General features: G+C 46.5%; 1 protein-coding gene across 6 annotated transcripts in view; it reads right to left on the minus strand.

The window, feature by feature from the left end:
• Positions 1-17762, minus strand: part of CTIF (cap binding complex dependent translation initiation factor) — a 150025-nt gene that overhangs the window by 38455 nt on the left and 93808 nt on the right. For 5 of the 6 annotated variants that reach the window (XM_048291353.1, XM_048291355.1, XM_048291356.1 and 2 more), the window contains 2 exons: positions 5070-5511; positions 3003-3332 (listed from right to left, as the gene is read on the minus strand). In XM_048291353.1, the coding sequence (XP_048147310.1) occupies positions 3003-3332; positions 5070-5511 (772 nt within the window). The remainder of the gene's footprint in view (positions 1-3002; positions 3333-5069; positions 5512-17762) is intronic. The other variant, XM_048291354.1, reaches the window with a different exon arrangement.

Here is a 17762-nt window from a genome sequence, read left to right on the forward strand (position 1 = left end):
GCTGAAAATAGAAGAGGAGCCAGGTTAAAAAGACAGTTTACTGCCTGTTTTGCAGGAAAAAAAACCCTTGCTGCTTGTTTTAAGGTCCAGCCCGGTACAGGGACGCTGTCTATAGGTATAGGGATGCTCTCCTTAGGCACAACCACGCTGACAGGGCACCTCAGCGGGTTCACGCACTAATTCCTGAGGTGCTCTGGTGGGGGTGAGCTGTTGCCATCGCAGTCCTGAGGGAAAGGGACAAACAAGCCCCTACAAAACATGAGCATCTGCCGGGAGCAGATGGGGGGGCGAGCGGTGCAGGCCCAGGCGCCAGCAGCACGGGGAGGGATCATGCTGATCCCGATTTATCACACCCCGGCACAGTAATTCCCCAGCTCGCCGGTGTCCAGCAAGCCGAGCTCCTTACGTCCAGGGATCAGATTAGTCTGAAAGGTGCTAGAGAGACACAAATCCTGCTCTGCAGCAAGCGTTTTATGAAAGGTTTATTTCTCTTTTTTAATTAATGGTAAATTATCTAGAAATGGCTGATGGAAAATATCTGATGGTGGAAGGGCCAGGATTGTAGCTGGGTAATGTTATATTGTCAGTCATAGAAAAATATGATTATAACATAAGTATGTATGTATGTGTGTTTATATATGTATATATATGTGTGTGTATATATATGTGGATATATAATAATTGATATCAATGTATTAATACATCATACATCAATAGGATATTCACATTACTCCATAACATGACATAATAATTGATATGCCTTACTGATACTGATAATGTATCATATATCAATTCCAATATACCACATTGATATCGATAATTAACCTCCTTATTTCACACCAAGGCAGCTGCAATGACTCTTTCGTGCCTCATACCTGGCTCTGTCTCCAGGCAGGGCTATCAGGCCTGAATGCCTCAAAAAATTCCTGGTTTAGGGTTTGACCGAAGTATTTATGAATCTGTGTGACTGCACCTGATTATTTTGTTGGGAAAATGAAACAGTGCTTGGAGAAATTCAAAATCCTTTACTATCAGAAAGGAAATGTTAAATTATTTAATTTCACACAGCACTTTGCTTTTGACCTGTAGTGATCTGTAACCTTTTGCGCCACCAAGACATTTATAAAAGATGTGCACTTTGGGGCTGAACAAATCCCTTTTGCATATTTCTCTGTGCCTCAGCACATGAACTCGGTCACCCACACACCCCACTCGCTCTTTGCACCTCATTCCTCCCCACAATGCTCCCATCACACTGTGACTGGCAACACGTTCCTGAAAAGCACTTTGAGTCTCTCTGGAGGTAGGAGATACATTATTTATCCTACATTCATGCTGTGAAGAGCTGAATGTGAAGCCACTCAGTCTTGCACAGGATGCTGCAGTAAAAATCCAGTTTACTGGGTCTGTTCGCATGAGCGGAAATGCTGGGGCAAGAGAGTAAAGCAAACTGGAAGAGTCCTCCCAAACCCAGGACTGCCATCAGAATCAGCTGTGGGCTAGCACCCTGCTGCTCCCTGGCCATCATTCCTGGGCTTTATTCTGCATTTCTTACATTGCTCAGCCTAATGGGAAGATGCGAGAGTGACCTGCGATGGGAAGAGCAGGATGCACAGCAGGTTTAGAGCTCCCTCCAGCCCCTTGCTGCTAATTCTGGGACGGATTCTGACTGCAATTTGTCTCATTCTGATTTATAATACCTTTGGAAATACTCATCTGGAAAAGATCACCACCTGGTACAGGCAATGGGCAGATGTGTATGCTGCCCAAGGGCTTTGCAGCAGAGAGAGGGCACAGGGAGAGATGCTGGGTTTGATACGCACCCAGAGCAATGAGAGAAGCAAAGCTGGGCCAGTGATTGTGCAGAATTACCTGATACTGATTTTGACTATCTTATTTTACTCCTTATTTCCCTGCTTGCTGTGTTGCCACAAAGCCAACTCAAGGTACAGGCAGCCAGGCACAGCATCCAAGAGAGGATCTCCAACAAGAGCAACAAGAACAACAAGAAGATGAGTCAAAAAGTGGAGTGAGCAACAGACTTGTGTGGAGAGCAGAGAAATGACGTGTGAGAAATGAACTGTATGTCCCACAGACAGATGTGTGTGAGGGAACAGCCGAATGGAAATGCACACTAAATTAAGGACGGAAATTCGTAGTTTCAACTCTGTCTCCAGAGGCAGAAAATTGGAGGTGCATGTGACACCTTCCCAGAAAACAACCCCCCTCTCTGATGGCAGCACTGCAGTAACACACACTCCTCTCAGCAGACCACGGGCAGTTGAGGACAGCCCTTTCTTCTCATCATCCAACATCATTATAGAATCACCTAGGCTGGAAAAGATCTCCAAGACCACCAAGTCCAACCATTAACCTCACAGACCAGTTATCAGAGCCACTGCTTTTTTACCCCCTCTGCAACTTTGCTGTCACTGATGGTTTTGGAGCAGAACAACCAACCAGTTCTCCACATACCAATAAATAAGTCACCCAGAATAATGAGAAAATACACAATTATCTCAGTTTTGTTTGAAATCAGAAACCAGGAGCAAGCCCTTCAGCCAGGTGATGCAGCCAAAAGCCTGCTCAGGGACCATCTCGGTGTCTAAGACCATCAGGGACTTGTCTTGGTGTCGCTGGTGCTGAGATGGACCCTCCACTCTAACAGCCTACACTGAAAGACCCTCCCAGTTAATTTCTTTTCATGCCACGGGGATGCTGCCGCAAGCAACTGACTCATTACACAGACAAGCCCTGGCGTGAGATGTCACAATTCCATGTAGAGTTCATGAAATAAGAATGAAGAGTACCTTGATAATGCCCTCAGTGTCACATTATCTATGGTAACCATTAAAGATGTGCACAGACAAAATAGGAGGTACACACCACGAACTCATAACCTGGGTTCAAAAGGAATTTGGTAACAGCTCAGCTCCAAGCATACGGTAAAACTAAGTGAGGTGATGCTACAGGCATCTGAACAAACAACTTTATCTTATTACCTGCAACATGTTGAGGAGCAGACTCCGGAATTTGGTTCCTTCCACCATGAAGAGGGCCATTTTGTCACAGAGCTTGGCTGCTGTGGAAGCAAAGCTGCGGTCTGTCACCGCTTTCTGGTAGATGGTCTTGACTATCTCCCCCAGCATCTCCTCAGAGTTGGTGGAGTTCTGGGCCTCCTCCATGAAGGTGGTAAGCTTGGAGTCAACGTCACTGCTGTTGTTTCTCATGCTGTTGAGAATTTCAATTAATTTGTCCATTTTATTCTTTTCAGGGTCAGTGGTTTCCACTGTGACTTCGTCCTGGTCCGTGAAAAGGGAAAGACAAGGCGTCTGTTACACAAGGAAAAAACAGATATATCAGCCCATGTCCTTGCGCAAACAGCAAAGGGGAAAGGGGATTGGGAGGACATAAACAGAAAGAGAGAGAGAAAAGACAGAGCATCTTTTAGTGACACAGTAGTATAATCTCAGCATTGGAAAGCACAAGCGCATGCATCCTGCCCCAGAAATGTCCCCTTCCTCCATTTTCCACACACTTAATCCCAAAGTCCTACCCCCCAGCTCAGGGAGAAGATGTCCTTGAGTGTCCTGAGCCAGGATGCCGAAGTGTGACCACCTCAATTGCCTTTGGCATCCTGGACCAGTTTTTCTGGTGTCTGTGGCATCATGATGATGGACATTTTTTTGCCTCTCTTTAGAAAGTGCACTGTTGTTTGCAAAATGCTCAGACAACAGTCCCACAAAAATATCTACTTTATAATATATATTTAACAATGTAAATTGAGATCAAAGAAGTTACATGATTCCAGCATTCAAAAGACTCTTGACTTTTCCATCTCTTGCCTCTTACACTTTCCACTTCCCATCATTACCACAGAAATTACTGCTTCTTTTCAACGTTTTATTAAGCATTTGCCCCTTTTTCCCCGGTGTCAGGCATGCATCCTGCTTGTTCGGCTCTGCTCCCTTCACCCCTCCACCTCAATCTTATAATGTACTATACAGTACAAACCTATAGCAGTTTTTTGGACAACCCAACCCCAAACAGCAGCTGAGAGTTGTCCAAGCCTTCCATCAGGAGGCTGGTTGTGTTGACAACACCCACCCAAGAGTGGGTGCTGATGTGACTTTTATTCTTACAAGACTCTAAATTTTTGAGACAAGCATTAAAACTAATACTCTGGAAGTCTCTACTATGCTCCCATTGCTTTAAAGAACATAAAAATAACTAACAAAATCTCTTACTCCCCCTCATGCCACTACCAGAAATAGTAAATGCTCATGCATTCAAAGGTATACATTTCCAACATGCACTCCCATGGAATTGTATATGTTCAGGTTATTTTTGCTCTGTATTTTGGAAATCTCATTAGAGATAACCCCATGGATGCTTTTTACAGTCTGACAAAAGAATCTCAGCAGAAAGAATCTGAGTTTCACAGGGGGCAAATAGAGATATCATCTCCAAATTCCTCAGAAATCTGTGTCTGAATATTGTTTCCAGAAAGGATTTCTCCTCCGTCACTTGCATGCATACTTTTGTTATTGTTGGGTTGTTGGAAGGAAAGGGGGAGATAAGGGCATTTCAATTCATTGCAGAGATAAATGGATATCAGCTTTAAAGCAGTGGAGTCCAACTATTCAGCACTCAAGAGTCAAAGTTTAGCTTTGTAGAGTTTAGGGATTTAGCTCTGTAGTTGCAGAGAGACAAATTGCCTTTTTTAGATGTTTTTTAGCGAAGTCACTGAGCTCTTCACACCAGGAGGAAGCTCATGTGTGCACCAGCCTTTCCCCATGGAAAAGGGGAGAGCTCCCAGTCCTTGGAGAACTCAAGCTGGTAGCAACCTCAACCAAGAAGTCCAACTCAGAGCCTCAATTCTGTCAATAAAAGGCCTCCTGAAGGAGCACAAAGACACCTCAAGAGAAGTGCTGACACTGGGGGATTAAGGTAAATTGGGAGCCTTGATGGTAAGGTCCTTTGAGCCCACCCCACCCTTTGTATGGAAAATGGCCAACAGGCAGACTCTCAGAAAAAGAGAAACTCAACGTTTCCCCAAGGAATAATACCTTTTCTTTTAGTCTCCTCCTCAGTCTGTCTTTAGAAGACTGAAGCAAATTGATCTTGGGTCTGTCCCCAACGCGCTCGTGGACGCTGTCTTTCCGCTTGGTCTCCGGCTCGGGGATGTACTGCTGGGACTGCTTCTCCACGGCCTCGGGGCCTCGGGGCGCCTCCACGGGCACGGGCACCGTGCACGCGGAACTGTCCTCGATTTTCAAATTCTCAGTCTCTTTGGCGTTTCTGTGCGTTTCTTTGTCGTTGGGCGAGTGCTTCTGGTTGTGGTGCCATCTCCGGTTCTGGCTGTAGCCGTGGTGGCCTGTCCTGCCCGAGGAGTGAGGGGCCTGGCCTCCTTGGTAGAGTTTCTGGTGGTCCCTGTTATGCTTGGTGCCACCCTGCTGATGATCCGCGTGCTGCTGAGACTTGTTCCCACTGGGGAGTCTCTGCTGTCGCCTGGAAAGTCAAAGAAAGTCATTGAAAATCCAGGCAGCCTCAGAAAATCGATTTTAACTCCTATTAGCTGGAAACCAAACAAGTTTTTTGGTTTTGGGGTTTTTTTTTGTTTGTCTTTTCTTTTTTATTTTGCAAACTGAATGGCAGGGAATTAAAAAAAAAAAAAATTACAACAGTCAAAGAAAGTTCACCCATTCCTTCGTGGCTCTGTTGGGCCAGCACATCTGTCCCGCCAAATAGCCTGACCCTTGGCAGGGGACCACGAAAGGGGAGGCAATTTCTTGTCATCTGACAACTGAGTACCAGCTCATGCCTCTGTCTCTTTCTGTGACAGTCATATTTCAGCTGGAAGTTCTTGTCAAGTTGGATAACATGACTTTGGTTCCCAGGAAAAATTCTCCTGGGTTTCTGTGTTAAATTCTCCCAGGTTTCTGAGTTAGTTCCACACTAACCAGGAAAAACAGCAGCAGGAAGTCAGGCAGGCAAGAAATACCAGGAGATTTTTTTTTCTGAAGGCTTTAGAGCTCCTGATACACCTGGCCTACAGCATCACTTTCTCCTCTTGCCTGCCAACATGGCACACTACTGCATGGGTTTGCAGCGAGCCATTTTAAGTGTATCAGGAATTCCTAAGTGGAAAAAAATTAACTAAAAAACAAGCCATCAAGTAAACTGGTAATCTGCCCACACCAAATGGTTTTGTTTGGCCTTATTTTATACACATCCTTCAGCACTGCTACACCAGGACAGGACACACACATGCATGAAAAGAGGACCATACTTGGCTCTGGCAGCAGGGAGAGCCAGGACCACAACTTCCAGAGAGAGGACTATGTGTACAGAGCTCCAAACAGATAACATGGAAATCCAACAGCCACAAAGAAGAGGAGCAAAGGGTTTATTCGAGAGACTACGACATCTCAGAAAGAGTGAGCAAGCCCCTGGGTGCTGGCCGTAAGCGGTAGCCGAGATGGCAAATCCCCAAAAAAACAAGAGTTGAATGGAAGAAATGCTTTGGCAGTCTCAAGCATCTCAGATTTCCAAACAGACTGCAGCGTGGCTGTCCCCAGTGGAGAAGGCAGAGCCGGAACGCCATCATCCAGGATGCAGCTAAGATGGAGATGGTCCTGGCACTGGCTGTCTTCATGAGGGCTGGGTCTCCACCAGGGTTACCCTGAGCATGGCTCTCTGCCTGCTGCCTCGTTGATACTGGTCTTGGCTCTGAGAGCCCGTGGGATGCTTTAATGCCTGGCTCTTTACAAGGCTGTTGGGAGCAGTGCTTGAGGGTGGCACAGGACATCTCCCCAGTACCAGCCCCAAAAACAGAGAAATAACTGTGAGCGCTGTGGTGACCACAGTGGTTTGCATCCGTAATGGTTTTTTAGGCATGATAAAATCCCTGCTCAGCCTCACGCCTTATTACAAACCCCCACCCCAATTTGGATAAATAGCAGCATTTACTTTAAACCCATCCCACAGCTATTAGTTTTGTTTTCACCATTGGCACTGCACAGCTAAGGGCGCTCAGATGAAGGAAGCAGCCATTCACAAATACATTTCAATGGTCAGCAGTCTCCAGCCCTGCCTGCCAAAGCCATCTGTCCACGGAATCTGTAATCCTTGGCACCCCCAGGAGTCAAAACCTATTTTCCAAGGCCAACTGGCTTTTAACCATAAAGAGCAAGGGCTCGCATTTAGCAAACACAGGATGAAGAGGCTTGTTCGTGGCACTGGAAGGAATTTACTCTCAGACCACCAGATCTGGTTTTCTGAGATATTCAGTGTGTGGTTTTTTGGTTTTGTTTCTTTTTTTTTTTTTCCTTGCAAACTGAATGGCAGGGAATTAAAAAAAAAAAAAAAAAAAAAGGAAAAAAAAAAAAAGAAAAAGGAGATGGGAAAAGCTTTCCTGTTTGCTGGAGCCTACAAGCATTTTATGAGTACAGATCCTCCACATCAAGTTTTCCTGGCATTTCTTTGTTTCCTCTCAGTAACGCAATCACATAAACCGCTTTGTAAAGAGCAATGCTTATTAAAAGGGGAATGTCAAAATAAAAGTTAGTTAAAAACCTTATCTGGTACTAAGCCATCATAGGCCTAAGAGTGCAAGAGTTTTGCTTTCTGTGGTTTTGCTCTTCTCTCAGACATTTTAACAGTTTAACTGTTTGGTTGCACTTCAAGTCTCAGGTTATAAGCCAGTCAGCCTGCTACTTTATTTAATTTGTAAATATTGCACAGAAATTACAAAAGTTGCACAAAGACACAGCTATAGTTTCAGAAGCAAGGGAAAATGCCTGGAAATGAGCTGGGAACCAAACTTGGCTGTAAATTCCTGCAAGAAATGCATGCAGGAACAGTTTTTTTTCTGAAGACATAATGATATTATAAACCAAACCCTTTATGTTTAAGGGCTATGAATGAAAAAAAGGTTTAAGATTTTAAAAAACCCCAGTTAAGCCAATGTGGAATGTGCAAGATTGTTCATTTTGAGGCTGTTGCAATAGGATGGGGGAGAACATGCAACCCTGTTCCTCTACAGGACAGCTAAAAGGTGATGTTCCCATGGCAAGGGGCAGAGCAAACACAGACCAAAGCTCTGCAGTCACTGATCACAGGGTGGAAAACACCAGAGTTAAAAAAGTTTGGGGGAAAAATTTGAAAGAAATAAAAGGCAAAGGAAGGAGAATGTCAAAAAAGGAGCAATGTCTGTGACTTGGCAGCAGTTGGGGTCTAGACAATCATCCAGCATTCAGGAAAAGACGCATTGTGTGCTTTTATCTTCCCAACACCCCAGCGAAGAAGAAAAGCCAAGAAGAAACAGGATCTGCAGAGAGGAAGAGCCAAAGCAGGGAGAACGGGGCTCAGATCTCAAAACTTTCTTGACTGCAGAGTATCTCAAAGCCTGAGAAGTTGGGATGACCCATCCCTGCTCTCAGGTGTGACCAAGGTGCTGGGGACACAGAGCGTTCCGGGAAGAGACAAAATGGGGACATGGGCATCCCGCCACTCCCACTGTGGGTTGTTGGTGGAAACAACCTCGTGCTTGTTCAAGGGCAGCACTGTGGCAGCTTGAGGTGATGACCCAAGACGGTGCCTTGGGGTGATGTGCCAAGCCCAGGGAACCAGGCTATAGTAGGACCTAAAGGCACTTCCCAACCTAGGCTTTTAGGTCTGAGATGCTGAAGGGAGGAACAGCTGAAGCTTGAACCACACAGTGACACCTCAAAGAAAAGCAAGAATTCACCCCAGAAAAATGCTTCAGTTACTGGGAAATCCCTCCTCTGTCCCCCTCTGCTCATCCTGAGCCATAAGGATGCAGTGCCTTGCAGGGAACCATAATTCAGCTACAAGAAAAAGCATCTGGACAATACAATGGTTTCTTATCTCTTGACTCCATTTAACATTAAATAACTATTTTCACTTCAAAGGCCAAATTCCAATTCATTACAAAACTCCCCCTGACTTCAGTGGGATTTGGCCATCGGACAACATGGAAACTAAAGAGATGCTGAGAGTCACAAAGAAATTGCAAAAGTACTAAAAACCAAGGGGAGACAGTCAGGGTTGCCAAGCTGGAAATAGGATAGTACTGCTTCTGCTATTGTTTCTCCACCCATTTTTTTATTTAACTAACTAAATGAGATACCTTTCAACAGAATTTAGATCTGACAAATGTCTGTTCTGTTGGAGAATCCTACGCAAAACAAATCTAAGGCTTCAGCTGTCTTGGTGATTACCAGCCTACGTGCTCAGAAATACATGATTCCTGCAAGTTTTTACTACATTGTTTGCTCCTAACGAAAGGAGCAGGAAGGCACAAGTCTGGGGAAAATAACTCTAGACACGTGGACAGCTGTGGTCTGAAGCACAGTTGCTCTGTCCTGTCAGCCTAGACCATATCCCCATGAGCGAGATGAGTCTTTTGAGAGCCCCCACCATTCATCTGCCATGTGGGGAGGCTGGAGGACAATGCGGGGCTGCATTCTCCTGGTGGCTGCACAGAGATTTGGGTAAGCAATTCCTACAAACACTGAGAGGTGAGGAGTTACATTAGAGCCACTGGTCCCATGAGGGGCAGCTGAAGGAGCTTGGGCGGTTCAGCCTGGAGAAAAGGAGGTTCAGGGGGGACCTTCTGCCTCTGACAGGAGAATGCACTAGGTGGGGGTCTGGCTCTTTTCTAAGGAAACAGTGACAGGACAAGAGGAAATAGTCTCAAGCTGTGCCAGGTGAGGTTTAGATTCAATACTGGGAAAATTCCTTAACTGAAAGGGATGTCCAGCCCTGGCACAGCTGCCCAGGGCAGTGGTGGAGTCCCCATCCCTGGAGGGATTTAAAAGCTGTGTGGGTGGATGTGGCACCTGGGGACATGGGGCAGTGGCGGCTTTGGAAGTGCTGGGGGAATTGCCAGACTTGATGACCTAAGAGGTCTTTTCCCACCTAAATAATTCTGAGATTCTATACATCTCCAGTGGCATTTGAAACATCTACCCCACAACGCAGAGCACCTTGTACAACCAAACAGACTGAAATCCCATCGTGGGACTCAGGGATCCAGTCTCCACACATGCTGGTTCCTGCCTTTGGAAAACCTGCCTGGACACTTGCCCTCAATCCCAGCCGACTTCCCCATGGCACAAACCTTCCAGGACACGATAAGCTCCTTGCAGAGCAGAAATTCTGATTTAGTCCTGCTTTTGTGCGGAGCACAATACCTGGTGGGCATAGCCAGGGCCACCCAGTAATTAACAACTAATGTGGACTTGCAGACACTCAGGCAAGAGATTGAGAATGAAGAGTGGTACCAAGGTCAAACCTTCTCCATCACCTGCACCCTTCTGGTGCTTGAATGAACACCTTCCTCACTGCATTTGACAGACAGTAAGTTTCTCAGCACCCTTTCATCTGCTTGGACACTGTCTCATCTCTGTGCGAGGAGTATAATGCTAAGTCTTGGAAGTATCTCATGATCAGCTTTGCTATTAACATGCCTGCAACTAGTTAGCAACTGTTGTGGCAAGGGATGGATTAAGATCACAGAATCACAGAATGGTTTTGTTTGGAAGGGACTTTAAAGATCATTCAGTACCACCTCCCTGTCATGGGCAGGGACACCTTCCACTACATTAGGGTGCTCCAAGCCCCATCCAACCTGGCCTGGAACACTTCCAGGATCAGCAGAAACAGAGTCTGTGGGACCTTCCATTCCCATGACAAGTCCAGGTCCCTCTTATCCCTGATACCCCTCAAAGCTGGGGGAGCATAATGTCCCCCAGGAACTCAGCAGCTGTTCCTGCAAATGGAGGACTGGTGGGGCTGGCTCTGTGGGATGACAGGCCACCTCTCTCACCTTCTTTCTGAAAATCCCAACACAATTTTCCATTGAGGGAGGGAAATTAAAAAGAAACCCTCTTAGAGTCACCACCGAAAGAGTAAAATTCTCAGTTTAGAACATGAGTTTTTCCCAGCTGTACTAGCTAGCTGCCCAGGAAACTCAGCCTGAAGAGGGAAAAGGCAAGAAGGAGCAAAATCCTCTGAAACATTCCCTGAACAAACCCATTTCTCCAGGCCCAGTCTTTCTGAACTAAGCATATTCCAGCCAGACCACAAACAATTGGACTGGTACCCTGAAGCAGGCACTGCTGAAGGGGTTTGGGCATGGCAGTACTGCTGTGGTCAGAAACACCCATCATCACTGGCTTTGAGCATTTAAGAGATGTTGTGGCCCAAACTGCAGGGACTGAAGGATCCCAGTTAGGACCTGGTGGAATTTTATAGCATCTAAAACTGGTCCCAAGAGGTCTGGGGAATATTGTTATTAATATAATGAGGAAAAGGTATGAATTTCTATTCTAGAGGCCTGACTTCCCCCCGAAGCATTCTTCAGCAAGCCTACCTCCACCAAAGGCACTCTGATGTTTCGTGTGCATGGATAATGATAACTCAGTGCTGCTTTGATCAGGGAGCATCACGCCCAGCCCCAGCCATATTCTATCCCTGCTGTGGCTGAGAGTGGGAAATACTCAAATAAGCTTGACAGTTCCACACAATTTAATCAAAAACCTCAAAACCCCACAGAAAGCAATAACCACCAGCTCCAAGGATGAAGAACACAGGATTTGTGTTGTGTTTTCCCTTTGGCTTTCTCTCTCAAACTGGTTTCACTTGGCTCCAGTTTCATTTTTGTTTGCATTTTTCTCAGATGAGAAGGGAACAAGATGTCATGTTCACTCCTGAAAACAAAAATGAAATTATTCACACTTCTTTCATGCCTTTCTGTCACCAAGGGTAAAGACCACCCCAGCTGCTAGACTAAGCCCATGTCATCTGGACAGATACGGCATCTTGGAAGTGTAGAAAGTCCGCCTGTCAAAATGGTGGTGATCAAGATTTAAAACCATCTTTGAACAGCTGAGATGAAGTGCATGCTTTAAGTCTTACATGTACGCATCTTTGCAAACATACAATGAACACCAGAGGACAAGCACAGCCAACCAAAACAACCCTGTGAGGGGAGAGATGTTTGTGATGAGGCTCAGAGTCTCTAGCTGCTGTGAAAAGCACTAGGAAACCTTCATGTGAGCTGCCTACATGGGTACAGCTCCCTTTGTCACCACCTTGGTCCTGAGGTACAGTCACTGCTGACAAACCTTCCTTTGGGCCTGGACACCACATCTGCCTTTGTTTGCTAGAGATGATTTCATTTGGTCCTCTAGAGCATAATTAGACTCACTATAAACCAACATGGTAGCAAATGATTTTCACAGTGAGGGTTGTAAAACACCAGCACAGGTTGCTCAGAGAGGTGGTGGACACCCTATCCCTAGAAACATTCAAGGCCAGGTTGGACAGGGCTCTGAGCTACTCTGGTCTAGTGGAAGATGACCCTAACCATGGCAGGGGATGGGACTGGATGAGCTTTAAAGGTACCTTTGAACCCGAGCTATTCTATCAGTGTGATCTTTTGTCTTTACATCCAAAATTCCCACTGACTCTGAAGCAAACAGATGAATGACGAACTTCTCCCACCCCCTCCACAGGACCACCAGGCAAATGCCCAGCCAGCAGACTGTGCTGCAGCAGCAGAGACAGCGCTGCTGGGCTGAGGGGACATGGCACAACACCCCTCAAGATGGACTCAAAAGCACCGAAAAGCAAAGTTGACTGCTGCTGAAGCCAGGGACAGCCCTCACACTCTGCAATGCTTGGCCGCACAGGCTGCCTGAGTCAGCTATTTTCTTCTAAGCTTCATGGAAATGAATCTTCAGGAGGAATTTAAGAAGCTGTTTTGCAACACCAGCTTGGGAAAGACATCCCAAGTACAGATGGCATGTGAGATAGCTCTGAAACAGCTCTTTTAATGCTTTGCTGGATCTCCCACAAATCATGAGGGATGTCGAGATAGAGGCCCTTGCTGCACAGAGTGGGCAACCAGCTAGGAAGGCACCCCCTGGACTTCAAGGCTGACTGCCCAGACTGGTGTAGAAATCACTGCTGTGATTTCATGTAGAAATCACTTGGAAATGGTTCTCTTTGTAAACTACATTACTTGGAATTATGTTGTTGGATTCTCAGCATACTGTAAACAAGATTGCAAGAATTACATAAAATCCATTGGAAAACACAGTGACAAGGAACTGAGTCCAGTTTAGACAAAATAGTTTAAACTAAGACACGACCACAGTACACAATGTTTCCCAAACACAAACGGATCCTGGGCTACTGGTAAGAATGTGGCTTGAATGAATATGGAATAATCTTTTACTACTTTGCAATAAAAGAGCTTATACTTCAGACTCCAGGCTGCCTCCTTTAAAAATACACCCAGGCTGATCAGTTAACCCGAGATCTGATAATCCTCCAAGAGATATAAACTTTAAACCCATGCCAAGATGTACAGACACAGCCCACCACCATGCCTCCGTGGTCCCGTTCCCCCAAGACACATCCTAAATAGTACAACGAGCCCCCACCTGCTGCCTTTGTGGTCAGCTGTCTTCCTTTAGACCCCTGTGCCTCTTTGACCTGCAGCAAGGAGACATCTTAGGGTTTTTTTTTCCATATCCTATTTATACCAGTGCTTTCTAGTGAAGAAATAAATGTCTTTCCTGTAGGAGCTAAGGCAAGATTTGACAGGATCTCCTGACAGCTGTCCAGACATATGAGATGACCCAAAGTCAATGGCAAGCAATTACTTCCGACACAGGGATCCAGTAAAACACCAACTCAAGCTGCAGAGGTGCTTTGGACTTAGGTGTGCCAGAAGCCTTTATCAAACACGTAATATAAAATTCTTTAAAAGAGATGCAGCAGGCTCTAGCATTCAGTGTAGAGCTTTGGGAGGCAGGATTGATCTGGAAATTGATTTACTGCAACCCAGTGACAATCCTAAGCCATTTCCTGAATGTTTACCTAACTCTGTTCCACTGTCAAAAGAAGAGTTCATAGAATTATAGATGGTTTGAGTTGGAAGGGGCCTTTTACAGGTCATTTAGGCAACCCCCTCTGCAATGGGCAGGGTCATCTTCAACAAGAGGAGTTGTCTGCTCCTGACCCCATTCCTGCCTCCTCTCTCATGCTACCCCTAACACTCCCACTGAATTGCTGAGCTGTGCCAGGATCTGATTCACTCCTAAAATTTAATTTGTCTTGGATGAGTTTTCACTTGTCAGTTTGGATGGGAACACACTGCCTGGGGGCAGGCACAGAGCTGGGCCACCTTCTGCAGCTCCGATGTCACGTAGCTGTTGGCCCTTGCTGCTTGGGGACCCGCACCCCCAGCTTTAATCAGGAAACCAGGAAGATCCACAGCATCTGCACAATGCTGGGAATGGCTGCAGCAATGTTAGTTTAAAGGAAAGAAAGAAGCCTGTTGTCCACTCGTGCCCTGGAGGCTATCATGCTAAATAAAGACATTATCAGAGAAAGAGCAGAGACTCAGCGCCTTCATGCCTGTCAATGACCCCGACACCTTCCCAATCAATCCAGGGACTCTCTTTCCCACAGATGGTCCCTTGGAGACAGACTGCTGTGGCTGTTGTAGGAATAAATGGAAACAAAACAGTTAACAAATACCCAAAAATAGAGCACAGTTAACTTTTTTTTTTTTAATATGGAGATGAAAAATCCCTGGGTGATTTATGTGCCAGCAGAGATATTAGCAGCATATAATAGATGCAATATTTTTAATACTAATATTTTGGGCTGAGACAAGAGCTGGAATGGAAAGTATTTCCAGTGCCTTGACTTCTTTATTTTGCAAACATCAGTTGCTAACTGGGGTCAGACAGAAATATTGTTTCTGCAATAAGAGCCCAAACAACTTAAGCTGGCAACTTCTTCACACACTAGCCATGCCAGGAGGCCCTGCAGAGCTTCAGCTTGTTAGTCCCTCCCAGGTCTCTGTGGCCAACGTCCCTAGCGTGGGTTTGCAGGGAGAAGAATGGGTGGAAGACACTCTTTTGCTGAGGGTGACTACTTACCATGGCCAAAAACTGGAAGTCACCACACAAACCCTGCAACCACACCACTGAAGTGTTGCTGGGCTTCTTCAAATGGGCCAGGTCTCACTGAATGACATTGTGTGAGACAGCAGGTGCCATAAAGCTTTTTATTTATACCCACTGAGAGTATCAACTTGTGCTTGCCCTTATCTCTGAGCTCAGTTGCCAGATACTTTGGGGAGCAATTTGGCAGCAGGAAGCCCTGGGTGCTCACTCCAAGGCAGTGGCACATTTACATTTGAGGATGGAAAGCACGAGAAAGAAACAAGTTATTTCACTTCATATTCGCTCCAGCAACCAGCTGCTGACAACACCTCCATGAACTCAGCCTGGAAAACAAGGTGTAGATGGATAAAGCCATTTCCAGTGCCGAGGAGCCATGCCGGAAACACTCCACCAAGGAGAAAGCCATTTCAACAACAGATCGGTTTCCTAGTGCAGAGGAACCTGCCGCTGTATTTCCTTCCCTCAATTCTGGCAGGCTGAAATAGCATCACGTAGTCAGCCGTGTTTTGCACCGTGTGACACTGAGGGAGCAGCCCCGCATGGCAAGCTCAGGGGTGGCAGGGCTCACACACAGGAGGATCTGGTGGCCACAGGTTCACTGCAAGGTCTGCGGTGCGGGAAGGTCCAACTACAGACTCCTTCCACCTTTCCAGCTCAGCTTCCTCACAGGCAAAGGGGAGATGCTGAGAGCAGTCCTCTAGCATAAAGCACTTTGGGGTTGGAGGTGTTTTGTTGTCCATCTCTGTGGCTGTAGCCTGGGAGTGGCTCTTGCATTCTCTCCCTGTCACCCATCCTACACCTGACTGACCCAAGAACACCTCATGCTTGCACACATAACAAAGACTTTCCTCACATGTTGGGTAAAAATAAATAAATCACACAATCAGCTACCAAAGCAACACCAATACAAGCAATACCAAAGACATGGACCTGCTGGAGCGATTCCAGAAGAGGCCACAGAGATGCTCTGAGGGCTGGAACCCCTCTGCTCTGGAGACAGGTTGGGAAAACTGAGGATATTCACCTGCATAAGAGAAGGGTCCAGGGAAACCTCACTGCTGCCTTCCAGTAGTTAAAAAGGGCTTATAAAAACTAGAATGACTTTTTACACAGGCAGGTAGTGACAGGACAAGGGGTAATGGTTTTAAATTTAAAAAGGGAAGATTTAGATTAGATGTTAGGAAGAAATTCTTCCTGTGAAGATGGGGAGGCCCTGGCACAGGTTGCCCAGAGCAGCTGTGGCTGCCCCTGGATCCCTGGAAGTGCCCAAGGCCAGGCTGGATGGGGCTTGGAGCAACCTGGGATAGTGGAAGGTGTCCCTGTCCATGGCAGGGGGTGGAACGGGATGATCTTTAAAGTCCCTTCCAATCCAAACCATTCTGTGATTCTGTGAAGATGACCCAGGTGGAGGACCAAAAATTCCTCAGAGGTTTCTGGAGCATCTCTCCTATGAGGAAAGGCTGAGAGAGTTGGGGGCTGTTCAGCCTTGGGAAGGCTCTGTAGTGACTTTATTGCAGCCATTCAGTACTTACGGGGAAAGAAACCTTAAGATCATCAAGTTGAGATCATCTCCATTAAGAAGAGGAAAGCACTGCTGGGAAGCAGCAGTGCATGCGTGCCCTGTTCCTCTCATCCTCTTCCTGCTGGTGACCAAGCCAGGTGGGCTTGTGTGACCCATCACACCTCTCTCTCCTCTTGCTCTTATGGCCTTTCTGTCCAGCTCCAGACACCAACAGCACATCTAACTGCAAGTTACAAACTCTGCTAATGCAGGATGGCATGGCAACCACAAGATAAGGGGAGTGATGTCCCAGCAGGAAGGGGGTGGCAGGCACAGCCAGCAGCACACGTGGACAATTACATCCACCCTGCTCACGCGCCGTAATTCATTAGGCCACGCTAACGTGATCACCCAGCTGAGCCCTGCTAGGAACAAATTGCTAGGGTGGTGTTGTCCTCTGGGGACCTGCAGCCCGGAGAATTAATTTAGTGTAATAACTCCCAGCGACGCTGCAGAAAATCAAACCAAAATGATGATCTGTCTCTCTGCAGAAAATCGAACCAAAATGACGATCTGTCTCTAAACTGCCTTCTGCCAACCCCTTGGCTGGGGCCCTGCCACGGCCAGCTCTGCTCGGGCAGGCAGGGCAAGTACCCACTGCTGGGATTGTCGTGACTATGAAGACTTAAGTCCCTGAGGAGTCTCATCATGAAGGACCAGCATTGCAATCAGGAGCTCTTCATCTTGTTCTCGAGGAGGCTCAGCTTCAGCTGGCACAGCTTTCTTAGTCATGTGGTTTAGTTTCAGGCAGTACTGTGAGAAGCAGGGAGTTGGGACTTGATGATCCTTGTGGGATCCTTCCATTTTGACATATTATACTAATAGGACCAGGGGGAATGGTTTTAAACTAAAGGAGAAGATATTTAAATTTGGTTTTAGGAAGAAATTATTGACTGTGAGGGTGGTGAGGCCCTGGCACAGGGTGCCCAGACAAGCTGTGGCTGCCCCTGGATCCCTGGAAGTGTCCAGGGCCAGGCTGGATGGGGCTTGAAGCACCCTGGGACAGTGGAAGGTGTCCCTGCCCATGGCAGAGGGGTGGAATGAGATAATTTTCAAGGTTCCTTCCAACCTGAACCATTCTATGATTCCTGTCTGAGATGCACCCTTAGTGCAGTTGCTCCTGAAAACATGACCTGTCGTTCATCACTGGTTCAAAGTTTCTAAATGTGAAGCAGAACTGCACCTAT

This window comes from Corvus hawaiiensis, chromosome Z (genome assembly GCF_020740725.1).
Source record: "Corvus hawaiiensis isolate bCorHaw1 chromosome Z, bCorHaw1.pri.cur, whole genome shotgun sequence".
NCBI classification, from domain to species: Eukaryota; Metazoa; Chordata; class Aves; order Passeriformes; family Corvidae; genus Corvus; species Corvus hawaiiensis.